Raw genomic sequence first — 18,989 nt, 5'->3', positions numbered from 1 at the left:
AGTGTGTTCATTGGGGAACAGAAATAGCACAGGGGAAGTGATAAACAAAGAGATTTTACTGGTTTGATTTACCTTTGTACCATTTACCCTAAGGTGAGAAAGTCCTATTAGCATTGGAAATAGCACAATAGTACACTGAAACTGCAAGGCTGTGTTTATTTTTTCCCACTGTACTGAGCGTGGTAGTTCCTTACTTGTCTCCATCAAGGAGGATTACGGGCACTGTTCAATTATAAATGATACATGCAATGTTCTGCCCAGTCTTTCCTGAGAATCTTTTTCTTTTCTTTTCGAATGCTAAAAGCTGTGCTCTTGTGGATAGCTGGATGGTTGCAGTTCCACCTTTGAGCAGATTTGCTGAGCAAGGAGTAACGCTCAGAGTATGAATGATCTTTTTATGTGCGATGGCTACTGCATATGTCAAATGTGCAGTTGGCTCCTTGTAGTGATGAGTGAATATGAAACAAGTAATGGATCAAGAAGAAGAAAAGCTTTGTGTTATAATAGTTTTTTAATGTATTCTTTATTGAACCGGGGGGGGGGGGGATCCCAGCTGCCTTCTCCACACAAGCTCTCTCAGAACTGGAGATGGATGGATCAGTCTGTTTCCAGTCTGTGTCAGTTTTCCACATGTGTTTATTCATAAGTCTGTTCTGCATTAATTTTCAAAACTTTTCAAAAAATGAGTACAGTACAAAAATTAGTATTAAAAGATGCATTCTTAAATGTGTATTTTATCACGAAATGCATAATTAAATACCTATCGTATTGTTATTATATTTATTTATAGCCCACCTTTTCTTCAAACTGGGACTCAAGGCGGCTAACAGATAAAAATACAAACCACAGATAAAAATACAGAAAAACTAAAAACTTATAGCAGATCATCATTAAAAAGTAATTAAACCCGGATAGAATTAAAACAATATAAAAATAAATCGAAAACGAAAGCAACAAATTCATCACAGCACCATATAAAGCCCTTTCCAGTCAGTTCCCAAAGGCCTGTTGAAAATAAAACGGTCTTCTGTCTGCAGAAGAACAACAAGGAGGACAACTTAAAAATGTGGACCAAACAAAATTATTTTCTACCCATACCTAGAGCTATGATGGTTTACTGGCTGTTATGGCATTGCAGTTAAAAGCAAAAGCACTAAATGTGACAACTGATGCAGGCAAAACTGGCTTCTGCAGTATTTCCTGGGTACGAGGAATCATAATGTGTGTGCACCAGCATTCTTCAAAAAGCCTCCTGCTATCTAGTGCAGCTGTAATCATGGAACTCACTCACAGTGTGATTCTATATCAACTGTTGAGATGTTGGTCCTGCACCCAGAAGGCAAGCCTACCTCTTACTTTCAGTAGATTTATTTGCAACTCACCCAGCTGTGGTTATTCATTTCTCTCTGACTTCATTCCCATGCCTTTTCTTTTGTATAGGTCTGGCACACATCAGAAGTGCGAAAAACACTTTTTGGAGGCAGGAAAGTGAGTGTGAGAGCCACAAAAAGTCACTAGGCTAGTTGCGAGCTGTGCCCGAGACTAGCTCTAATTCCCTTTTCTGCCATCTGCCATGGACATAATGAAGAAGAATCAGTAAAATCAGTGGCATCCTTGAACATCCAGTATGTTACAGGCCACCCGCAATCTCTACTGAGCAATGTCAAGATTCCAGGGTGTTCCAGGCATTCACCCAGGGCTTGTGTTTCCTTTGGAATGAAGCACAACAGAGACTATAGTGTCTTTATTATAAATGGTTTTATTTACACAATTATACAGCCTGAGTCTACATGGAGGGATTTTCAGCATGCACGTCTCAATGAGATTCTTTGCTTCTCTCTTAGGAACAGTAGGCTTAGGTCTGCAAACAGAGAAACCAGCCATGCTCCTGTCCCTTTGTTGCAGCCTGCTGCAGCCAGCCTACATGACTTCTGCCCGCCTTCTCCTCCTTCCCAGAAACCTTTGCCAAATGCAACTTCCCCTTCCGCTTACATCATCGTCCACTGTAATGCTGGCAACCTCCTGCTCTGTGCCCAGCAGGGACTTCTGCCTTATGGGTGGCCTCTATTGATGGGTTACCGACTGGCCATTTCAGCTTTGTTTCTTAATAGCTTAGTCCCAGCCAGATACATCAAGCTGGGCTGGTATGTTACTCTAAACTGAATCAAACCTTGATTAATCCGAACTTTTACTAATTCCATGAATTATGGGTGCCCCACAAACTCTGGCCCCTGGAAACATAACAAGTAGTTAGAGTACAAGTCCTTGTGGCTGAGCTACATATTACACATACAGTGGTACCTCGGGTTAAGTATTTAATTCGTTCCGGAGGTCTGTTCTTAACCTGAAACTGTTCTTAACCTGAAGCACCACTTTAGCTAATGGGGCCTCCTGCTGCCGCCGCACTGCCAGAGCACGATTTCTGTTCTCATCTGAAGCAAAGTTCTTAACCCGAGGTACTATTTCTGGGTTAGCGGAGTCTGTAACCTGAAGCGTATGTAACCTGAAGCGTATGTAACCTGAGGTACCACTGTATTATGCACATCAAAATTTATGGAACCAGGGTATAACCATTGCCTCACCCACAATTGTCCATTATTTGGCTCTCCTTCAAGGCACATAACTTTTGTATGTTTCCAGGACCACTGAGTCAGACCTTTGGCTCATCTAGTTCATGGTTGAGCATACCAATTGGCAGCAGCTCTCCATGGTTTCAGGCAGGGAGTCTCTCCCGGAGATGCCAGGGATTGAACCAGGGACCCTCTGCATGTATGCAAAGCAGATGTTCTACAGCTGATCTACAGCTCCCCTCTTAACCTAGGTCTGGATTCCCTTAGGGAGAGGAACAACTTCAAGAGGGTACAAGTTATTGTGAGAAAGCAAAAGGGTGGATGATGGGTTCAAAACTCCTGCTCCTGAAAGCGCTTAGTTGCAGACACGTTTTTGCACTATTTATTTGACCCACTGTGGCTAATACATTCTGTGGAAGGTCAGCTCAGGCTCCTCTGAACCCTTTCTGAAAGTAAAGCGAGTACAATTATTTCGATTTATCCAGTTTGCATTATCATAATTGTGTTAATTTTTATCCGGCTTGCATCAGTTTGTCATAATTGTGTTAATTTTTAATTAACCCACCAGCAGCACTGAGTGCCTTCCCATAGTGTGTACATACAAGAAGCATCCCCCCCCCCAAGGAATCTCCTGTAGAATGCTAATGAGTCCGCGGAAGGAGGAGAGGAAAACAGGGTTTCTAAGTAAAAACCAGCTTTTCCACATTGTGAGCACAATGTATCCACAAATCCCTTTGTGTACACGAGCAATCCCCTCAACTGAAATGAATGAGAATTCCTGTTTGTATGGGAACTTGCTTGGTGGTCATCCTATAGATTGGAGTTTGGCCTAGGGCACCTTTTCAATTTTGACCATTAACGCAGATACCCAAATCATTGGATTTCTTGACAGATGCACGTGCTAACGGTCATTTTTCACATGTACCTTCTGGGGGCATTTGGCAAACGTTGTAGTTGAAATGTGAAATAAGATGGTCTTATAGTTTGGATGCAAAGGTGTAGGAACCTTTTCTGTGAGGTTTACAGCACCATCGGCACAGGCCACAGACTGGTCATTTGCATTTGCAAGTGCAGAGCGATATATGTAAACCCTCTGCTACAAAAAACATAAGTAGAAATTAATTGTCTCTGCAATTGCCATGTTGCAGATGATTCTTAGTCCTTTTTCTAGGCATTCATCTGCCCCAGTCAGATTATCCCCTCCACCCCACAGGGCCAGCAGACACCACCTGCCCTCTGGGAAGGAAGATGAGAATGAGGGAGGGAGGCAAAGACAACATCAGGGCCTGCCCCAGTTGAACTGTCCCTTCTCTAACTCTACAAGGCTAGCTTGACTCTTTATTTATTTATTTATTTTAGTAATTTAACCTTGTAAACGGCCTTGGGCACCTGGGCACAAAGGTGGCATATAAATGACATAATAAATGCCTTTTCAAAATCTGCAGAAGATGAAGTAAATAAAAGCTTTCCGTTCTATCAAGGACTAGTCCACCTCACTTGCAATTCAGAAGAACTTCATCGTCTTCGGTTGACCTCCATGTTTTATGCCTTTAAGTCTCTTGCCTGGAAAAACGTGGCTGCTCTTTGATCACTTGATATTTCTATATTTATCTAAGACATTTTTATATGTGGCAGTGAAAGAAGCAAGTGTAGAGCTATCAACTATTCATTCCTCCCACCCCCTTCCCAGGTTATGATGATATTTCTAATGTGTTAATGCCTTCTGAAGACTTTCTTATGATTTAGTCTCTGTCACCTATTTTATTATATTATAAATCTTAAGTGCTCATTGTTTGGTGAAGACCTGTTTTAAATATAAAGACTAAGCAGCTTCCTAGATAGCATCTTTCCTCTCCTTTAGAAGATTAAATTGAGACTCTTCTTCTGCCTGATGCCAGAATAGATTTAACCAATCATGTATTATTTACATGTAGGTCAATCAGAGGGACAATCCCGCACTGGAGCCTATTATCCACGGGTTGAAGGGTGTCGTACATCATGGTAAGTAGCTGCTTAAATTTACCTTTTGCTGGGAAGAGTAGAAGGCCTGGAATATTGCCCTTAATGGAATGGGTCACCCTTTCAAAGGACATGTTGAGGTGTATATTTTTCATCCCCTGATGTTTAAGGGCACTGAAGCTATTATTTGGTTTGTATGAAGCCCAAAGTCATTTGTTACCTGGAAATAGGTTTGGACTGACATCCGTTTCTTAAAAAGTGTCTTTTTTTAGTTGGAACTTTGGAATATGTTTATCATAAATTGTTCTTTAAAGCCAAGCCAATCAATAGATAGGTGTATTACTACTTTGGTTGTCGTTTTATTCTTGCAGCTAATTTTCTGTTTGCTTGGAAATTCATTCCCCCTCTAAAAGTTTTCTGTTTGTTTATAAATTGTTTGTCTTTCAAATTTAGGGAGATGATAATGAAACAGAAAATTAACTATCTGTGAAAATTAATTAAAGTTTGCAGCAAGAGAACGTCTTCTATCACTGACATAAATGTGATCGTTCAGCTATTCTGATGCACATAAACCTATTATCCTTGAATTTATAACGGGGTAGTGAAATAAATAAATCTTAAATTTTTGAAGAAGTTTTTATTGAGAAATTTTTCCGAAGCCTTATCACCAGTAATGCACCATTAGCAATTACAGAGAAGCGGTCTAATTTCAAAAGCAGCCATGTCAGATTTTTAATGTAATGATTTGTAAAAGTTTTAATAATCTCATTATAATTCACAAGGCATCTGCAGAAACAGAGTTAGGTACCCTAATAAATCTCTGTTCAGTCTATAAAACATCTTCACACCTTTTTCTAGGGGATTGTCTTTAGACATTAGCTAGAGCTGTGGAGCTTAACAAACATTTTTTTTCTCTTGACTGGAAACCTAAAACCAGTTGACAGTGTTAGATTAAAACAAATAGGATTCTGGATTAATTGCTCTGCTTTCAGAGTCATTTAATGTTGCAGCTGTGAATGCCAATAAATCTAGAGAAAGTGAAAAATAGGGGTTAAACAATAACACACCACGAAGTCCTTCATTTAAGGAATTTTCCATACGCTTGTTGCCATTTATAAATTGTAGTCTTCAGCTGTGAAGTAAAAACTACACACTGAGATGAAAACCATGTTGTTTTCTGCAGAAATAGATGTTATTATCTAGTTCCCACTGGGCAACAGAAGACTCTGGCGCACCAAAGAAAGAAAGAACGAAAGAGTGAATTGGGCTATTGTGGTGATTACGTAATTTGACACTGCAGTCAAACCTAGCATTTAAGTGACCCGGAATATTTTGTAGTCTTTCATCCTACCCGCTCTGTATTTCAAGGTCTCAACCCCCTCAAAGATGATTGAAACTATCCCATTCCATTTCCATCTGCTGCTGGAATACCTGCTGGCGCCTAATCATACTTGTATCTTGCAGGTATACTTCATCCCCTCAAAAATAGAATATTGTCTGGTACATAGCGATATCATTCCCTGGCATGCCTTTCCCTCCCCACATAATAATGATTTTTCAGTCCTGCACACCGCACAATCTAGGTGGGCAAGAGATGTATATTTTGCTTCCTTCTCAACAGGGGTTCACATTTCAAGTGGGGGAAATGAGCAGGTGTGTTGGGGGAAACCTACCTCCTCATAAGAATCTGAAAATGAGAAAGAATTAAATTCTCAATTTTGTCCACCATAACAGGGGTGTTGAAGGCTTTTGGGAGGGTGGAGGTATAAACAGGGCAGGATGCATCCTTGTTTGCTAACGCAAAAAATCTTTGTTCCTTCACTTGGGTGATGGTGGAGCTCTGTGATATGGTGATCAGCTGTTGCTCAAACAAGTTCTATAATAAATGGATAAGCTTGCAGCTAAGGTGTTGGTTCGTTAGTTCAAAGCAGCATGGAAAATTCAGCTCCCCTTGCTGTGCCAATCTCTTGCTTCTTGGCCTTACTTCTCACCTTAGTTGGCAGGCTACCATTTTGTGGTGACAGTAGAAACCACAGCTGTCAAAAACTCCCTTCCCCAAACATCTTCAACTTTAAAGAACCTGTGACCCTCCAGTTGCTACATCTACCATCTTCCCTACCATTGAGCATTTTGACTGGTGCTGATGGGAGTTGGACTCTGAACTACATTTGGTGGGCCACAGGTTTCCCAAGTCTGGAATAAACAGCCTCATCCATGTGCTGTTTATATAGCATGCCTTTAATCAGAACATGCATGAAACCCTTGTCGGTACCAGCAGATGGTGAAAATCTTGCAGCCATCTCCTCATGTCAAAGTTTTCTCACTTTCCCATGTCCTTCCAGTGATTAGCAAAGATGTGTAATGTCAGAAACAACATTCTGCAGGAGTATAAACTATCTAGGCTGGAGATATCGTCAGGGATTTGAATTACAGGCTAATTTGATGGAACATAAATAATTGTGCCCTTCACACTGTCACCAGCTTAGTAATGATGATAGAGAAATGTCAACATAAAAAATCAATGCAGAATTTGCTGCTGTTGGTTATTTTCTTTTTTTCTTTTTTCTTCGTCTCCAAGAATTAGTTTCCTAGAATCCTAATGTTGCAGAAAGTTTTCTTTTACCAGAAATACTATAGAAAATACTATTGAAGAAAAATACACTGTATGCCAAACATCCTAGCAGCGTTGGGATAAAGAGGAACTCTTGCAAGGTTTCTTCCATGTTTTCCTGCCCTCAGGCAGGTACTGCAGCTATTTCCAGTTCTAAGCAATTTATCCCCATAAAACAAAAGGGGTGGAGGGGGGGGAGAGAAGCAGCTTCTGATTTCAGACTTCTTTCTTCAACACTGTCTTACCAGCTTCTCTGTGTTCTGCTTCTGCACTGTACACCTACTGTTTGTACACTGATAATCGCTGTGGTGAATGCCATAAAACAAAAGTAATCAGACTCCAGATGTTGTTGGACTACAACTCCTAGCATCCCTGACCATTGGCCATGTTGGCTACAGCTGACGGGAGTTGCAGTTCAACAACATCTGGAAGGCACCACGAAGTATTGAAGTTGCCCGCATGTGGTATATGCATAGCAGTGAGATGTGGTCAATTGCAGATCTCCAGTATGTGTCATCATCTGTCAATGTCAACACATCTTTATGTCTTCCCAATCACACTTTGCAGTGTTCACCAGGAGGTTCAGTGTGCCAGAATCGGCATGAGCAACTATGATAAAAAGGCAGCAGGATTCATCTGAGTCACTTTTATGCTTTTTACAATATCTGCGTCTGAATAAATCATGCTGCCACTGCTTGATCAGCCCTGGGCAGCTCTTCTAGAAAAGTGTAGAACAGTTAATATATCAAGTTGCTGTTCAGATGCAAAACTCTGACCTAGTTAAGCCCAACATTTATTATGGACAGGGCTGACCAAGGTCAGTATCACATCACTGGAAGGCAACCGGATTTGCATAGCAGAAGGTGTCAACTTTTGCTGCATCTCCTGACTATCTCCTTTGTGTGAATTTTGCCATGCTTCCATGTCACTACTGGAAGGGCAGGCCCAGAGGGTGGTAAAATCCCTGGCCATTTTTGTAGCCCATGGTTCAGTGCCACAATAAACCACATTGAGGTTGATATGGTTGACTGCATTGCAGAAGGATCCCATAAGGTGGGCACAGGGAACCATTCTTCTCCCCCACAGGGGTCAGGTTGTCTCAAGAGAGGTGTGGAGAGAGGACACATACTGGCACTGGGCAGCCAAAATCCAAAGTGGGTAGGATCAGAATACATACACACACATTGCACACAAATAATTCACATGCACACACCCATTCAGCTTGGCTTCCTCTGTGTGGCGCTAGGGAATGGTAACCCCTTTATCAACACACAAAGAGGAAACACAGCAAGCTGGTTATACACATATTGATCTCAGGCCCACCACTGTAGCTCCTTTTCTTTGGAAAATAAAACCTTTGTACAACTCCCAAAGAACTCTCGTGGTAGACAGAGAAACACTTGGCAGAGCAAGCAAGTGTGATCTCTGATCCAAGTAGCAGATGTGAAAGGAGTTTGACCCACCTGAGTCTTTTTAACCTGCATATCTCAGGAGTCCCTTTATTGTTGTTTTTTCCCCCAAACCCCCATGACTGGCTTAAGATTAAATGCTCTCCTTATCGAAGAGTTTCCCCCTTTCCCCCGATATTTATTTCTGCCAACATGCCTTTGAAAAGGTATTTGGATGTAACACATGAGAAATAAGCTTTGAAATGTAATCAAGCTCTTGTGGTTCGTGCCAAAGCTGGTGTTTAGGACTGCCTTGAAGGCCTCGTTTGGAACAGAAAGATGGGGTACAAATATTAAAGTAAAGATATAGCTTGTTGGTAGGGCTGACTGGCTAATATGTTGTTCTCCCATCCAGCCCCAACTTAGAAACCGTGTAGAGTTTCAAGTGCATAGAGTTCATGCTATTAGTATAATGCTGAGAGACAAATATGTATGGTAAAATGGGCCTGCTTCCTGTAACATTCCAGCTGATTATTGTGTAGGCTAGAATCATAGAATCGTGTAGGTGGAAGCGTCATCTAGTCCAACCCCCTGCAATGACAAATGGCCATCCAACCTCTGCTTAAAAACCTGTGCACCACCAGTTATGGGAGTCTATTCCACTGTTGGAATTCCACAGCTCTTACTGTCAGAAAGGGCTACATGAAGTACTTGGGAGAACATCCTGTAAATGGGGAATGAGATACAACTGAGAAAGCCCACTGTCTTTCTGCCACTCTTTGAACTTCTGTCAGAGTGGGTATCTGGAGGAGGGCCTCAAATGATGACCTCAGGATCTTAGAAGACACATCCCCAGTCTATAGAACAGTATGGATTTCCTTTGCTTGAGAGTATTGAAGATCTGCCCAGAAACTAAACTTAGCTCCAAATCTTCTGTCTGTGAGACCAGTTGCTTTGAAAATTATATCCTGTCAGTTCAGGAAACATTCTTTATTACAAATGCATAACTTAATAATTTATTCAGTGAAAATTAGAAGTTTACAGCACAATCCTAACAATGAACTTAATGGAGTTTGCTCCTGGGCAAGTGGGGTTAAGATTGCTCCCCAGGTTTTCTAAATGTATTAATTTCCTTTAAGCAGACAAAGGAGATCCAAAGGTGATGATGATGATAATGATGATGATGATAATTTATTTGTACTCCACCCATCTGGCTGGGTTTCCCTAGCCACTCTGGGCGGCTTCCAATAAAGATTAAAAATACATGTATCAAGTTGGTTGGGTGCAACCTGCAATGGGCATTATTGGGTGCTTAACTGCGGTCTTGCTGCTGGTGCAGATATATTTTATTTATAGCTCACCCTATCCAAGTTATAGCTTGCCTAGATCCACCTTGCACAATCCCTTGCCAACCAAATGCCAATTTGAGTAAAAAGGATTTCTATGTCAGACTGATTGGACCCAGAAGAATGGTGGGAGGAACCAGCTGGGGAAACCCCCATTGGAAGACGGCTCAGAGCCTGGGGAGTGGTGGTGGAATGACAATGGGTGGTCAAAGGGAGAAGATGGGCAAGAGGTGGTGTTGGAAGCTGAAAGGGGTAACAGGGCTTCATGAGCTGGGATAGCCTGTGGCAGAGAAATGTCAAGAATCAGAAGCTGAAGCTGGTGAGTGGGAGGAGGGAGGCCATGAGGCAGAGATGGGTCAGGCTGGTGAAGAGTCACAGGTGTCTCCTGCTGCTGCAACAAGTTCCCCTCCCCCTGTCTCCCAGAACCAGGAGAGGCATGAAAAAGGCAGGGGAGAGATTGGTTGCATGCTGGTGCATTCTCCAATTGATCAGGAAGCAAGAAGCCACATGCAGCAAGGCAGGCAACATGTTGCTGTGGCAAAGAAAAGAGCCGAAGGGAAATGCTGACCTTATATCCCTTCCCGGCTCTTGCCACCAGGTGCAGTGAGTTACCAAGCGGCCATACCTTGCCTCTCCAGAACAAACTTAGGAAGGCCCCAGTCCTGCGAAGCTCTACTGGTCACGGGGTCTAGCTCCTGCATGCAATCCTGACAGATTGGCCCAACCCACCATGTTCTCTGATCAGAATCAGCCCTCTCCTTGAAACCTGCCCGCTTGCAGTGGGGGTCCAGCCATGTCCCTTTTGGCCCTGAGAACATTTTGAGAACATAAGAGCAGTGAATGCCTAGCTCATCCTTCCCCAACCTGCTCTTTGCCAACATCCCCCATCAGCCTCAGCCCGTATAGCTAGATGGTTAAAGACAATGGGAGTTGTAATCCAGAGATGATGGAAGTGGTTGTGCAGCAAATTCTGAAGGGTACCAGGTTAGAGAAGGTTGACTTAGCTAGCTTTGCACCAGGTCTTTCAGAGCCTTGTGGGTCACTGCTGCCATCTTGAACAGATCAGTTCAGACACTGGAGCACCAATGTGACATGCCTCTGACAACACACCCTGTCACAAGGTGGACCACAGCATTAAGTGGTTTCCATAGGTAGTAGCAGTAACTATGAGAAGTGGGAGTGTGAGAGAGAATTAATTTGCTTCTAGGCTCCAGTTTCTTTTTCTTTTTCTGGCTAATTCTCTTACTCAAGCGGCAAAAACAATGATGCATATGACCCCCTTGTCTTTGTATATTTCTCTTCTCCTGTTAATTAAACTCCTTGAGCGCTGTGCTTGAAAAAGATACCAAAAGGTGGATATTAATGTTGTGTGCTTTGTTTTGTTTTTTTAATTCTTACTTACTAATGCCCCACCTTGAAGTTAAGTACAGTTGCTGTAGGTCATGCTAGTTGCTTGTGCTTCTGAGGACAAGAGCTAAAATAACAGCTTAGTCCACTTACACTGGAAGTGTCTCTAATTTTATTGTCACATTTTCCTATTTGCTAATGATGCCTCTGCGATACTTATTAATTTTCCTTTAGAAACATTAAAGAAGGCACTTGAAAATAATGCAAGCTTCAGTGCTTTTTGCAAATAACCACAGTTGTGCTAATTAGTAAAAATAAACAGAGGAGAACAAATTCGCACTTGCATTTCAGTGTCCTGATTTTGTGTGGTGCCTTAGTCATGTGCACATATACCAAAACCTGACTTCCCAAAACCAATTCTTGCTCTGGGGTTATTTGCACCCATTAGCAGCACTCATACTCTTAATTTTTCACTACTATGTGTTTTCTATACATGTCTACTCAGAAGTTTCATTGAGTTCAATGGACCCATGTAAACGTGTATAGGATTGCAGACCAGGGTTGCAACTCTCAGGACACTTACTAAATGGGATTCAGTCCCATTTCACTCTGTGAAGCCTGCATTCTAATACAGTGGTACCTCAGGTTAAGTACTTAATTTGTTCCGGAGGTCCGTACTTAACCTGAAACTGTTCTTAACCTGAAGCACCATTTTAGATAATGAGGCCTCCTGCTGCTGCTGCGCCACCGGAGCCCGATTTCTGTTCTCATCCTGAAGCAAAGTTCTTAACCTGAGGTACTATTTCTGGGTTAGTGGAGTCTAACCTGAAGTGTATGTAACCTGAAGCGTATGTAACCCAAGGTACCACTGTAGAAGAAAGCAATTTGAGATGATGTGTGATGAAGGAAGAAGAGGAGTGTAGGAAACTGCCAAGATGATCCATGTTTCTCCAATATGTGGAAACTTAAGGAGTAGTTCAATGGATAACTGGGAGATGGATATAGGATTTTGTGTTGCATCCATTGTGGAAAGTTAATTTTTAAAAGGAATTAGTTCTACCTCCAGTTCACCCATTCCAAAAAGGAACTAATTCTGTTCCAGTTCAATTCATAATTCATTCACATGGTCCTTGGCATCTCCCCCCCCCCCTCCGGTCCTTAGAATTTTACAAACTGCTTTGCTAAAATGTAAAATATACTTAAGAAGCCTAGAAAAACATCGAAGCACACAAACAACGTAATATTTCTCCCCGCAGTTAAGATCTTTAATCTTAAACAGCAGCTTCACTTTTCCGATGGTAAATGTTATTTATTAATTTTATTCAACATCATTTACGGCTTGATTGTAAGAAAACCTCTAAGTGGTTTATAAAGGGCAGTGGCCACAATCAATCCCAGAGTTAAGTGCAATGAAAGCCCAATATATATACTTTATTGAATTAAAATTAAAATGGAATTGAATTAACAACCACCCAAAGTTCCACCAGAAAATAAACTTAATTCATGTTCAGTTCACCTGGAAATTATGGGAACTACCTTGAGGCGTAACAGAGAGATTTTTGAATTAATGCAGTCAGTTCATTCCAAGCATTGCTACACATCTGAGCACATATAAGTAAACCCCTCCCAAAAAAACAAAACAAAATGCTTTCAAAAGGGAAACTTGGACTACTCTGGTAGCAGTCTTTCTTGAAACAATTCTACCAAAACCCTATATCTGCTTTTTACACTTGCGGCAGATTAAGTGGTACTTTAGTTGCTCTGTGTGGGCAGCTGAGGTGACACTTCTCAGAAAGAGCATCCAAGGATGCAGAATGTGTCTTTTCTGGATCATGGTCCTTATGGCAAATCCCATATAGTTGCCTGCTATATTCAGGAGATGGAGAAATAGGCATAGTTCTACTCTCAGTGACTTTCTTGGAAGATTAAGGAGATGAGAATTATTCAAATATATGTAGCTGCTGTATCAGAGCATTTACCAAGACAAGAAACCATCTATTTTAAGTATGGTATACTTTGACTGGCAGCATCTCTTTAATGTCTGTTGTGAATGCCCTTTTCAGCCCTGCTATCTGAATTTTAACTCAGCTGGACCAGGAACACTTGCATGTAAAAGCTGTCTAGCATGTTGAACTATGGTCTCTTCGCCCAGATTTCTTTCAGCATTTATTTAAATTAATTAGCAGGAAACTTCTAGCCCTCATTATTGTATAAAGTTTGAATCCGGCACAGAAATTAATTGTTTTAAGTAATTAGCAGGAAACTTCTAGCCCTCGTTATTGTATAAAGCTTGAACCTGGCCCAGAAAAGTGAAGTAAGACTATTATCAGGCTTTTAAGTATTATTCAAGCAGCAAAAGCTTTCCCCTTTAACACGTTTGTTTGTTTGTTTGTTTGTTTGTTTGTTTGTTTGTTTAATAAAATTTATTTTTTTTTTTATAAAATTTTTATTGGTTTTACAACATTTTTAAGAAAAACAGACAAACACTAAAAATGACAAACATACACGTATAGTTTCAAACATATTTTCATAAACCTCTTTTCTTGGACTTCCCCATACCCCCCCTCTCTGCATCCCAATGTCCATAGTTCAACTAGCAACTCCCAATTGTTACTTTCCAATCTCTATCATCTTAGTCCTCTTTTATAGTCTGACCTTATATCCCTGTACCCCTTTGTTTCTGGAAACCACGGCATTTTAGCATTCATTAAGTTTATAGTAGTCCTTAAGATAGCTTTTGAATTTTCTCCATTCTTCTTCCACCGTCTCTTTTCGTTGGTCACGGATTCTGCCTGTCATCTCGGCCAGTGTCATATAGTCCATCACTTTCATCTGCCATTCTTCCAAAGTGGGTAAATCTTGTGTCTTCCAATACTTTGCGATGAGTATTCTTGCTGCTGTTGTGGCATACATGAAAAAAGCTCTATCTTTCTTTGTCACCAATTGGCCGACAATGCCCAAGAGAAAGGCCTCTGGTTTTTTAAGAAAGGTACATTTAAGTACCTTTTTCATTTCATTATAGATCATTTCCCAGAAGGCCTTAATCTTCGGGCATGTCCACCAAAGGTGATAAAAGGTACCTTCAGTCTCTTTACATTTCCAACATTTGTTATCGGGCAAATGATAGATTTTTGCCAGCTTGACTGGGGTCATGTACCACCTGTATACCATTTTCATAATGTTTTCCTTTAAGGCATTACATGCCGTAAATTTTATACCGGTGTTCCATAACCATTCCCAGTCAGCTGACATAATGTTGTGTCCAACATCCTGAGCCCACCTAATCATAGCCGATTTAACTGTTTCATCCTGTGTGTTCCATTTCAACAACAAGTTATACATTCTAGATAAATTCTTAGTATTGGGTTCTAACAGTTCGGTTTCTAATTTTGATTTTTCCACCTGAAAACCGACTTTCCTGTCCTGTTTAAAAAATTCCATTATTTGGCGATATTGGAACCAATTTTCTACTTTGTGCTTCAATTTCTCCTGACTTTGTAGTTTGAACTTATCTCCATCCTGTTCTAAAATTTCCCAATACTTCGGCCATCCGACCTCCATATTGAGTTTCTTCACTGCTTTAGCCTCCACTGGTGACACCCATCTAGGGGTTTTGTTTTCCAATAGATCTTTATATCTTATCCAAACATTAAACAATGCTTTTCTGACAATGTGATTTTTAAAGGCACTGTTGACTTTATCATACCAAAGATATGCATGCCAACCAAAAGCGTTATTGAAACCTTCCAGATCCAAGATGTCCGTGTTCTCGAGGAGAATTGTGGGGTTTCAGGTTACGCATTTAGGGTTCTACAGCTATGCAGGCATGCCCACCAAAGCATGGAAATTGAGTGTGCCAGAGGTGCAGATCCTGCCCCTCCCAATCAGTATCCCCCCCATATATACGCAGGTCCCGATTACCAAACAAATGTGTTCCATGGAAACAATTCATTAGGCGAACGTTCGCACAAGTCCATGATTTCCATTATTTCCTATGGAAATATTTATAATCAAGAGATTTGCCTGATCTCTTTCCCCGTGGTTTCTTCCTGAAATGGCTGCAGCCAACCAGCAAAAGAGAGTCAAGGGGGGGGGATATTTGTCCAATCTCTTCTACTGTCTGATTCATCCAATCTCCCTCCTTCCCTGGGTGGTTTCTGTTCACAAATGGCTGCTGCCGATCAGCAAAGCACAAACAGGCAAGGAAATAAGGAAATGGGCAAATGACTAGTCTTTGGATATCTGAATCGGCTGTGTTAATAATGAGGTTTGGGTATAATGATTTACGTGTAGATAAGTGAATTTTCGCTTGGCGAGCGAATGGATAGCAGGACCTGTGTGCGTGCACTTTGAATGTCTGCGCAGGATCTGTACTTCCACTTTCAGGCATTCACTTCTACTTTACAACAAGTGCTCCAGAAAGCCGATTGTTTAAGCAGTGTCACCAAAACGTCCTCCTGACAGACTGAACATTGCTTTTCAGCTGTCAGAATGTGACCCAGTCACAAAATGGTACCGGGAAGGGATTAATAACCTCCCGAGCAGGAAAAAGGAATGAATTTAACATGTCATTCACTTTCGGGGTTTTTCTTTTTGCCAGAAAGTTATGAACCGAAGCTAGCTGAATCAGAAACCATTTATTATCCAGAATAAGCAGGAATGAGGAAAGTGGCAAACTGCTGGATTGTAGGTAGTTGAGCATTAAGGCACAGAGCTTCTTTGTTCCTCTGCCATTTAGCAGTCTCTGCTGCATCTGCTAAGGGGAGTCATCCTAGGGGTACTTGTCTTCCTGATCTGCGCCTTTTGTGCAGAGGAAACTGGCTAGAGTCCATCCTCATCTGTAACCAACCAGCAGCCTTGTGGTTTCTCTCCAGTTGGCACAGCTTTCAGAGAGCAGTTGCCTTGGAAGGAAGAGGCTCCATGTTCCATTAGCAGTCCCAGGACCAATCTTGTCATGAAACATTATTGTAATGGATGCACATGAGAGCTAAGGGATGGGACGCCCACAGACAGGCATTGCTTCTCAAAGTGCAACTTCGTGGCCTTGACCTTATATGAGGTTGATTCGTCAGCAGTCGTGGCTTTCTCTTGCAAAGGGCAATTCACCGATGTGAGAGATTTGTGTTAAGTTTGGCAGGCACGCACATTGTGCGCACCATCATGCGAAAGCCATTAGCAGCACATTAGCCGATTGTCTTGGAGTGCATTAATGAATGCCGTGTCACCAGCATTTGTAATAGGTGGAGAACAAGGATGCTAATGCCCTGCGCTGCGTTGGTCAAGCTACTCTCAAGTTTATGAGTTCTAACTAAGGGATGACCTTTTTGCATTTATGAAGTTGCCTCATACAGAGGCCAGATCAGTGATCCAGATAGCTGAACACTGCAGCTCTCAAAGATCTCATGTGCAGGCGTTTCTCGGGCCTGATACCCAACATAGCCATTAAACTGGCCATAGCTCAGTTGTAGAACATCAGTTTAGTATTCAGAAAGTCTCAGGTTCCACCCCATTCGCTCTGCCAAAGGCAAGGGGGGTAACAAAACAGAGCAACAGCTAGAACACCTGAATACATCAATAGCAGTGTTCGTTGACACAAGAAAGCTGGAAGGTACCAGCTGACTACCAGCAATCTAGGGCATATATTATGAAACAGCCAAAATCTCTGCGTGAACTAAGTGGACTGAACAAACAACTATGCCTGTGATGTTGTGTTATTTGCTTTTGCAATACCTGGTAGAGGCAGCCGTCCAAAACGGCCTACTTGTCAAGCATTTGAGCACACGGGCAGAAACTCTATTTAACTGCAATCATAAGCCTGCCTTCTTCCCTCCCCCAAGAGGTGCTGCCTTCTGCAACTGACTTTGTCTTCCCAGACACTTAAAATAAATTCCACCTAATTGATAACCAAAATTTAATCATAGCAGGATACTTCAAGTTTGCATTCAAATAAGGCTGTCTTTTGTCTAAATAAGTTTCCCTGGGTTGATAATTCATATTTCAGTTCAAAATGTTTAAAAATGGAAGACAGGCAGGGCTGGATGAAATGTAGACTACGTATTACAGTGTGTATTTAATATAAAAGTCATGCATTATTCATTTTTGCAATCTGAATAACTTTGAATTTAGCATTCCTGCTCATCTTTCCTTTGATGAACGATTAATTATTAAAATATAATATTGTCAGCATATGGTACAAAAAATCATTGGAAGTGGAATATGAGCTTCATTCTACTGCTAGTCTTAGATTAAAAGGAAATATATATTCTCCGTGGTCCAGTTATGCGGTCCAGTACTTAAAATCACAATGTATAATTTTAAGTACTGAGCACAAATTTAGCAGTTATACTGATTTTTAGACAGGAACACAAAGAGTTTAACTTACATGCAAACAAAGAGTTACTAGGTGTTAATGAGAATAAAGCATTAGAATGTAAAAAGCGACTGCCAAAGACCTCAGGGAATTCCAGCACAATTGAGTGTGTTTGTTGTTCTTCAATAAATGTATCTTTGTGTCTCATTTTCAGTACAGTCTACACAACTTCACTCAAGTGTTTCTGTTAGCGATCAAATAACAATCCGACTCAAATATTTTTTATTTTGCTTGAGAAAAGGCTATTCTTCTGTAAACGGAACGTTCAAGGCTCTGTTGTATTTTGTTAGCAAGTGTGTCACTGCAGAGTGTGCCATGGCTACTGCAGAGGATAGAAATTGTGGGTAATCTGCGTTCCTCTGATGTTATTGGAATCCAATTCCCATCAGCCCCAGCCAGTATAGCCAGTGATCAAGGATGATGGGAGTTGTAGTTTATCTGGTTAGTCGCTGGTTAGCCACTTCTGATGTAAAGGGTTATACACAAAGAGAGGACCTATGCAAAGATGTTTTGTTGCCACTGTTGGGTTAGGTGGGCCAAAGTGTATGCAAGGAACATCCTGTGGGATTATAGGAAGCTGAAGAGCATGGGAAACATCTTGTTAGGCTCTAGGCAGTTAAGGCATCTAATGCAGATGTGGGCAACCTGCAGCTCAAGGATGAAATTCCATGTGGTTGGGTGGACGGGAGCCTGGGCGGACTGGAGGAGTGCAGGAAGTAAAAAAAATGGGGAGATGTAGGCTTGCCATATGTCCGGACACCCCCAAAATTGTTGAGCTTTTTTAAGGAAAACACCAAAAAATATGGCCCCACGTAAGAAGGCCACCCAAGAGCCCATTACCTGCCCTGGATCCCCTGCCTTGTCACTTCTCTTGGCCCCACGGTCTCTCCGGCTCCCCTTCAAACCTGCTTTCCCTTCCCACTGCTGCTTGCAAGAAGCCCAACCTGGACCATAGAGTCGCCTCAGGCCAAGAGTGGAGGATGGGGGGAGCTCATTCCGCTAGGGCTACAGGCCGCCCAACATCCCTGGATCACAGAGTTCGTGGAGAGTGAAAGCAATTCTCTCGCTTCCAGTTTCCGGAATAACACACTTGCACATGAGCCCACGTTGCCTCCCTTCTACCTGCAGGAGACAGTGGGAGCCATCGGACAGGAGCGCTCACATCTTGTGGCTGGGCGGGCAGGCTCGGAGACGTAAATGGCGAGTCCAGGCCCCTGGGAAAGGCACACCAGGTGCTGGCACTGTGGCCATGGCACTGTGCCGCCGCCAGATGCTGAAGCACCGCTGCAGCCTAGCATGCCACCCGCACCTTGAAGAAGCGTTTCCCCAACGGGGCAGCCGCACACGGCCAAGCAAGGGAGGCAGTAGCCAGCACCAATACCAGCAGTGCCATGGGCA

At 42.0% G+C, this 18,989-nt stretch overlaps 1 protein-coding gene across 8 annotated transcripts in view; it reads left to right on the top strand.

The window, feature by feature from the left end:
* PTPRG (protein tyrosine phosphatase receptor type G) overlaps nucleotides 1-18,989 on the top strand; it is a 536,428-nt gene that overhangs the window by 392,998 nt on the left and 124,441 nt on the right. For all 8 annotated transcript variants that reach the window (XM_083491124.1, XM_083491123.1, XM_083491119.1 and 5 more), the window contains exon 6: nucleotides 4,505-4,571. In XM_083491124.1, the coding sequence (XP_083347250.1) occupies nucleotides 4,505-4,571 (67 nt within the window). The remainder of the gene's footprint in view (nucleotides 1-4,504; nucleotides 4,572-18,989) is intronic.

Source organism: Podarcis liolepis (genome assembly GCF_965112155.1).
Source record: "Podarcis liolepis genome assembly, chromosome: 2".
NCBI lineage: Eukaryota > Metazoa > Chordata > Lepidosauria > Squamata > Lacertidae > Podarcis > Podarcis liolepis.
The sequence above is the reverse complement of the archived record's forward strand: the minus strand, read 5'-3'. Positions and strand labels throughout refer to the sequence as shown.